Source organism: Dendrobium catenatum, unplaced genomic scaffold, assembly GCF_001605985.2.
Source record: "Dendrobium catenatum unplaced genomic scaffold, ASM160598v2 fragScaff_scaffold_1557, whole genome shotgun sequence".
NCBI lineage: Eukaryota > Viridiplantae > Streptophyta > Magnoliopsida > Asparagales > Orchidaceae > Dendrobium > Dendrobium catenatum.
This window is the reverse complement of record NW_021320019.1, coordinates 8,001,686-8,009,302: the sequence shown is the minus strand read 5'-3', so window position 1 is coordinate 8,009,302 and position 7,617 is coordinate 8,001,686. Positions and strand designations below refer to the sequence as shown.

Here is a 7,617-nt window from a genome sequence, read left to right as displayed (position 1 = left end):
TGACTTCATTGACCCATTGTCGCTATGCTACATTATGAATCAAGAATACTGTAGAATATATCTTTTAGTGTCGCTACAACAACTTATGGCCCCGCCGTGCTCACAAGTATAAGACAACTACACTAGAAGGCACAACACCGCTACGCTCTAGGTTAGATAGAAATTCAGATTTTTATTTTAAAATTATCTTCAGAAATGTCGTATTATTACACTCATACACGAGCAAATCCTAAGATAGGTGACCTTCTGAAAAGTTACAACAAGAAGACCAGATTTCAAGGCCATTAAGCCAAAATAGATAATATATTGATATTTAAGAGTTTGATCTATTATAAACCTGATGGTTTGTCTTACCTATGTTAGCCTAAACTATTGGCAATGATCATGTGATGCTTGTTTCGTGGAAAAAAATGCCTTCAATGTCTTAAATTGATAAGCCATAATGACAATCACATAAGTACATCTTCAAGGAAAAAAGAAAAAAAATCAATTTTCAGCAGCTATGAGCTAGAATAATTTTGAGAAAATTTATTACATTTTAGTTGGGCTCATCATAAAACTTAAACATACAGCCTAACTTTAAGATAAATAATTCATAAAATCATAGATTATCATAGACAACCGCTTCAAGATGTGTAACTTTTCTTAAATAAATTATAAAATATATAACAAATTTATTAGCACAATCATAAATATACAAAGGTATACATGGATTGCTTCATTGACTCACCATGCCTTTGATATTTGCTATACCTTCTCTCTTCAACTAAATTCATCTCAACATCTTCATATTAAAGGAAAAAAGTATTTAATGATCCCACAAAACATAGAGTTAATTAAGAAAAAAAATCAAATGAATCCAAAGCAAAATCACATAACCCCAGAGCAACAAAAGATGGCATCTTTCTGCAACAATCAGTTCAAGAGTAAGGCTTTGGAAGAGGTAAATCGAGAACGGCGCCGCACCGCAGTGCATTCTCCGGCATGTTATACTCGTCTCTAAGAGATCGCTCTGGAGACAGAACACTGATGTACAGCTGCTGGCCGAGGTAACGGCGGTCCCAAATCTCAGACCGAAGGTTCCACATGCCAGCGTTATCGAATGTGAGCATGATCGCCGTCCAGGACTTGGGGTAAACCTGAATTGTATGTCGGCTCACGGAGTCGAGCAGGTTGTAAGTGCTCCGACTCTCCGGCGTCCATTTTCCTGGCCCCATTCCCGTCGGAAAGAAGGAGTAGCCGTCGAGATGGTAAGACTGAATACTAGTCTCAGGATTCTCAAATATGATTTCAATGAACGTTCTGAACTCAGCTGTTATGACATTAGGAACTAACTTCACCGGAGTACCGGGAGAAGTTGGGTCGTCAGTGATCTGGTTGTATTCCGGCACGCTGCCGTTCACTCCGAAGTACTCTGCGAGCTTAAGCGGCAGCTCAGAGTCGCGGTGAGAAACCCCGTTGAGAGCAAAACGGAGCTTTCCGTCGACGATGGATGTCGAGCTGGAGAGCTTTATGGTGCGGGTGATGTTAATTTGGCCGTAATGGTAGGATCCCTGGGGGTTGGGCCGAGCCGCGCTTGCGGTGAGATTCCACCTAAAGGAACGCCATTGGTTGAGCGACCAGGCCCAGCTGATGGGCGCCGGTGGGAGCTCGGCGGCTGCTGGGAGGTTGCTGCCGCTGTAATGGATAATCGCGGTGGCTAATTGAATCGTCTTCTGGAAGCGGGTGGAGGCGACGAGGTAATAATCGCGGGGAGGTTGGTCGGCGGTGACCAGAACAGAGTAGCATTGCCCGGCGTGGACATCGAGGTTATCGTACACGTTCTGCATCGTGTGGCTGCCGTCCACCTCGACCAATTTCAGCTTATGGCCTTGGATGCGAAGGTTAAGAGAAGCCTTCAGGCCGACGTTGCAAACGCGAAAGCGATAAACTTTACCGGCTTCGAAGGTGAAGGCAGGAGACTCGCCGGAGTTTTGAGCGCCGTTGATGAGAACGGCGCGAGCTCGGCTGAGGCGGCGGCTAGAGTCGAGAATGCGGGTTAGAGTTTTGTGGCTTAGGCCGTACCAATCGGAGACGAGGACGTCGAATTCGTCAGCCGGGGGGTCGAATGGGACGGGGATGAGGAGGCGGCTGTGGACGCGGATGAGACCGTAGCCGCCGGCGGCTTTGTGCATGCCGATGGAAGGGAAGTAGAAAAAGGTGCCGATTTGATCTTTGGGTTGCCAGTGATATGTGAAATTCTGGCCTGGGGGGATGGGGCAGTTGGTTCCCGGCATGCCGTCCTGCCATGAGTTCTTACGGTGCTGGATGCCATTCCAGGAAAGAAGGAAGGGTTCGTCTAAGTTGTTCAAGACATTGATGACGATATTGTTATTGCTGGTGCAATTGATGACAGGGCCGGGGAATTGGCCGTTGATCATGATGGCTTGGTATGGGACCCCCATGGGGGAGATGATGCCGTACGTGACATTCCAGGTGAAGAAAAGGTAGGGGTCTTCGGCATTGGAGAGAGCAAAGAAGGAGAGGAGGAGAGCGAGGACCGTCGCCGCTCTCGACATCTTTATAAGCTGATCAAAATCCCTTCTTTGATTGATGCAATTGGGAAGAATGGAAGGAGGAGGGAGAGGGATGGAGTTTAGCGGGGAGACATGGAAGATCCCGGGGCTAGCAATATGTGAATTTGTGAGGCTAGCTTGGGAGATCGAAAGGGTCGACCGGGGAGCTTCGAGATGGAGAGGGGAGGGGAGGGGAGGTTATATAGTTGGGATGGGAGGGATTGAGGTGTTTTGCTATATTTGGTGCCCGGAGGGTGCGGGAGTTGCGGAGCTAACTATTAGCATCGGCATGATCTTGGTTTGATTTTACGGGTAATAATTAGCGCCGACCTGTTATTTTATTTCTAGTGGTTATTTTGTGTGTTGTGCTCACTCTATAATGGGAATGACTAATTTATTTTTTTGCTGTGGTTTTTCCTTGCACGCCGTTTGAAAACTTGTTTTCATATTAGGAGCTTCTTACGACTATTCATTCTTAATATGTCCTAAAAAAAATTATCTTATTCGGTACAGATCTCGAAGCAAAAATCAAGTTGGAAACTTCAAAAATTAAATTCGGGATCACCAGAACTCAGATTTCAGCAAACTTACAATCAAACTGAGCATGTCGGAAATACAAACCCATCGATATCAAATTCAACTCAATCCGAGCCCAAATGAGTCTAAATCAAGAACCTGAAGCATTGTTGGAAAGTTTGTACCACAATTTGAGTTACCAAACGATCTCCAAATTTGATGAGCTTATGGTTGAATCGAGCGGATTGACGAGATGAATCCAACGAGCCCAAGATCGCCGGATTCGAAAGTCATTAAGACCTTCAAATGCCTGATAAACGATCTACGAAGAAGGATTCAATATCGTCCGTTCATCTGAACCGCTCCATATTTGCCCCTGATCTCTCATCTATTTACGGGACATGCCACTCCAGAAAATTTATAAATAGATCCCTTATTTCTCTTGAGAGGGGACTGGAGCAAAAAGAAGGAGCAGAGAAGAGAAGAAGATTAGGAGGGAAGAGCTCCTTGACCACCGACGCCGGAATTCTATCCGAACGACGCCGGAATTCTGCCCGACCTCCAAGTGATGACGGAATTAATCCCGACGTCCAAGTGGCACCGGAATTCCGTCTGACTTCCAAGGGACGTCGGAATTCCACCCGGCCTCCAAGTGACGCCGGGGTTTCCCCTCAACTCCAACTGACGTCGGAGTTCTGCCCGAATACCATCTAACGCCATAGTTCTCCTCGGCCGCCAACTGATGTTGGACTTTTACCCGACTTCGGACCTCCACTCGTCGCCAAGTTTCTACCCGACGCCAGACTTCTACCTGATGTCGGATTTTCACCAAACATATATCTGATGTTGGATTTCCGTCCATTGCTGGATTTAACCTGACATAGTCCTTCCGACCTCTGTCGCGAGACAATGGTCCTTCCGACCTCCATCGCCAGCCGACTACAGTCCTTCTGAGTTACGTCTCACACCAACTACAGTCCTTCCGACCTCCTTCGCCAGTTGACTTTAGTCCTCCTAGCTTACGTTGCCTACTGACTACAGTCGTTCCAACAAAGCGAACACATCAACATTGACTCTTTGTATTCCCAACATGTAATGTACTTCATATAATGTACATCAAGCCCAGGTCTTACCCGTAAGGAAGGACCTCATTTGTAATCGACCGCAAATACTAGTGGATTCATTCAAACTATGCAAGGCCCTGTGGTTTTTCCCCCTTTTCAGGGGTTTCCAAATAAAAACTCTAGTGTCTCTTATGAACGCTACACCCTCTCTCTTATCTGCTTGTGTGCTTGATCTTCGTACAACGCTAAGTCGTTAAACTATATATATTTCTCTACCATTGCGAATACTCCAGGACGCAACAACTCTAATAATATCTAGTATAAAACTAACTAGAAATTTTCTTTTTTGGGTGTATATATTACTTCTTATTGCACCTAGCAAAAAAGAAATAATTGCATCTTTAGAAGTGTTGCTCTTAATTACCATGTTATTATTGTGAAAATTAAATTTTCCGTTCGTATAAAGAACAAGAGATGAAGTTTACAATCAACCTTGCTATCAAATTTGGTTAACACGTACTACTAGCCTATTCCTCTTATATTGAGTTTTAACTGGCTAATTGCTATTTTCCTTGTTGTGGTCTATCTTTGGACATATTATATGACCATCTAGTATAATTGTTTTTCAGTTTTCCAGTTGTTCGTGGTGGTTATTGTACTATGAACCGGGTATTATGTGGATTTATTTTCAAATTATTATTGGTTGTTCCGATGGTTGATTATTCTAATTAAGTGGAGATATGATGCAGAGAATTATAGTAACAAGCTTATCTCTTTGACGTTCCCCACTACAACTTTTGCTATGCTATATAACAACCTTTGCCATCACCACTAACATTTAGTTTTTTTAGTTATTATAGTACAAAAGGAATATGATGAACTTTATTAACATTTTAACATGATTTATAGCAGCATATATAAGCTGTAGATTCGGCTTTGTTGAAGAGAGAAAAAATAGAACTCTGGTTTTATAACTTGGAAGCAAAACTTCCTAGCATTTGGCTTGCTTGCTTGTTTTCTCTGTACAGGTTCTCCGGTGACTACCACGTCAGGTTTGGTATTAGAGCTAGACGCTCGCGAGACATGGAAGAGGGCAACAGACATGCGGGGAATGACAAAGACTGAAGCATCGCGGCCTTGTGGGCTGAACATTTGAGCTTGGCGCATTAGTTCTCCGATTGGGTATTGGAGTTTCACCTGTTCTTCAAAGAGGTGCGTCAGAACTTTTAGCTCCTCAAAACTGGTCCTAATTTACTACAGTCACCCCATGCATTACACACCATCGCACCACCAGCAGCGAGGCAGGAACAATTCTTCAGTAGGGTCAGGCGATAAATCCCAGCCTGAGGAGCAGTACTATCCGATTCAAAAGACGAAGAAGGAATTCATAACTTTGGAATTGAGATTGATTCTGATATTGAAGAAAGCATTGGGGATATACACCGACGATGGCGATTTGCTTAGAATGAACCACACCAACATGATTTCAGTGTAAAAATGGACGTTCCATTTTTTAAAGGCAAACTACACATCAAAGATTACTTGGATTGAGAGAGAGCGGTCGAAACATTTTTTGAGTATTTGGAGATCGCACCAGAAAAATAAGTCAAGTATGTAATCTGCAGATTGAAAGGAGGTGTTGTTGCTTGGTGACAACAAGTTCTCCAAACCAGGCAGCGGGAAGGAAGAAAAAAGGATCGAAGATGGATATGCATGAAACAATTATTTCATGCACACTTTCTACCGACATATTGAGAGCACATGCTCTACTTGCAATACCAATGTTGTGTTCAAGGATCGAGAACAGAGAATGAGTATACAAAAGAGTTTTATCGACTGAGCGCTAGAAACAATCTCAACGAGAATGAGAATCAGTTGGTTGCCCGATACATCAGTGGACTCAAAGAACCAATCAGCACAAGCTAGAGTTAAGCTCAATTTGGTCCCTATATTAAGACGTCAACTATGCTATGAAATTAGAAACCCACCACGGCAGACATTCTCGTACCTCCACCACTAGGCGACAACCTTCAGATTATAAATCCATAATTCAAGAAGCCACTCATTCAGGGTGCTACACCAAACTAATGCATCTCTAAACCTCAAGCCCAACACACATGTAAGTAATTCTCATGACCCAAATGTTCCACAGAAGTTAAGAGGAACAATAAGAGATAATCCATATTCTAAGCCAACTAATCTAAAATGCTTTCGAAGCTTTCAACTGGGACACCGTTCCAATAAATGTCCTAGTCAGACACAATTACAATTACTTAACATAGAAGGAGGAGAAACAGTCATGGAGGAAGAGACCTTGCAAATACTAGAGGAAGAAGACTTAGTGGCTGATGTTGGCCATCCACTTATTTTTGTTCTACAGAAACTTCTCTTAGTGCCACATACTCCAGTAAATTCTCAATACAATGCCATTTTTTAAAAAAGTTTCACAATAAATGAAAAGATTTGTGATCTTCTAATAGATAGTGGGTGTACCAAAAACATAATATCACGATACATTGTTAAAGCATTATAGTTAAAAACAACAGAGAACCCTCATCCTTATAAAATTAACTGGGTAAAATGTGGAATGGAAATCACTGTGACTAAGGTGTGTAGAGTGACATTCTCCATTGGAAAATAGTATGTATGCAAAATATTGTGTTATGTGCCGGATATGGATGTATTCCATGTAAACTTGGGAAGACCTTGGAGGTTTAATGTGGGTGTTGTATATGATTGTAGATCAAATGTTTACTCATTTGAATGGAAAGGTAGAAGACTACAATTGATACCAAATGCTGTCGAAGATAAAACAGAAGTTGCCAAGGGCAAGGCCATCATGCACATTGTATCAGGTACTCAGTTCATGGGGTCCAAAGAAGACCACTCCCAAGCATTGGTCGTACTCCTACATGAAAGAAATAATTCCCTTAAGCCCAATTCATCCATTCCAACCGAAATTCAATCTCTGTTACAGTACTTCAATGATATTGGGATGAACGCTTTGCCATCTAAATTACCACCTTTGTGTATTATACAACATCAGATAGATTTTGTACCTGGAGCTACACTACCTAATAATCCACACTGCCGGATGAGCCCAACCGAGCATGCTTTGCTTTAAGAGATCATTGACAAGTTATTGACCAAGAAATTTATTCAACTGAGCATTAGTCTATGTGCAGTACCAACTATAGTTGTTCCCAAGAAGGATGGATCTTGGCGCATGTGTGTTGATAGTCGAGCTATCAACAAGAAAAATACAAAGTATCAGTTTCCAATGTCGTAGGTGGACGAACTGTTGGAAAAATTATCAGGTTCTACTATTTTTTGCAAATTAAATCAGCGTAGCAGATACCATAAAATTCAGATACAACTAGGAGATTAATGGAAGACGTCATTTAAAATCAAACAAGGTTTGTATAAATGGAAGGTATTACCATTTGGGCTGTGTAACTCACTAGCTACATTCATGCGTCTCA

General features: G+C 42.5%; 2 protein-coding genes across 2 annotated transcripts; one reads left to right on the top strand and one right to left on the bottom strand.

Moving 5' to 3' along the window:
* Positions 1 to 686: 686 nt before the first annotated feature.
* LOC110113582 (L-ascorbate oxidase homolog) lies at positions 687 to 2,701 on the bottom strand. The gene has a single exon (XM_020846223.2). It carries the CDS (start codon positions 2,556 to 2,558, stop codon positions 921 to 923), a length of 1,638 nt encoding a protein of 545 aa, XP_020701882.1. The 5' UTR covers positions 2,559 to 2,701; the 3' UTR covers positions 687 to 920.
* Positions 2,702 to 6,809: 4,108 nt separating this feature from the next.
* Positions 6,810 to 7,259, top strand: LOC110113573. The gene has a single exon (XM_020846213.1). The coding sequence runs from the start codon at positions 6,810 to 6,812 to the stop codon at positions 7,257 to 7,259; it is 450 nt and encodes a 149-aa protein (XP_020701872.1).
* Positions 7,260 to 7,617: the final 358 nt, after the last annotated feature.

Excerpts from the sequence above, each read along its gene's own strand:
- LOC110113582 (XM_020846223.2), bottom strand. The coding sequence starts at position 2,558 with ATGTCGAGAGCGGCGACGGTCCTCGCTCTCCTCCTCTCCTTCTTTGCT.
- LOC110113573 (XM_020846213.1), top strand. The coding sequence starts at position 6,810 with ATGGATGTATTCCATGTAAACTTGGGAAGACCTTGGAGGTTTAATGTG.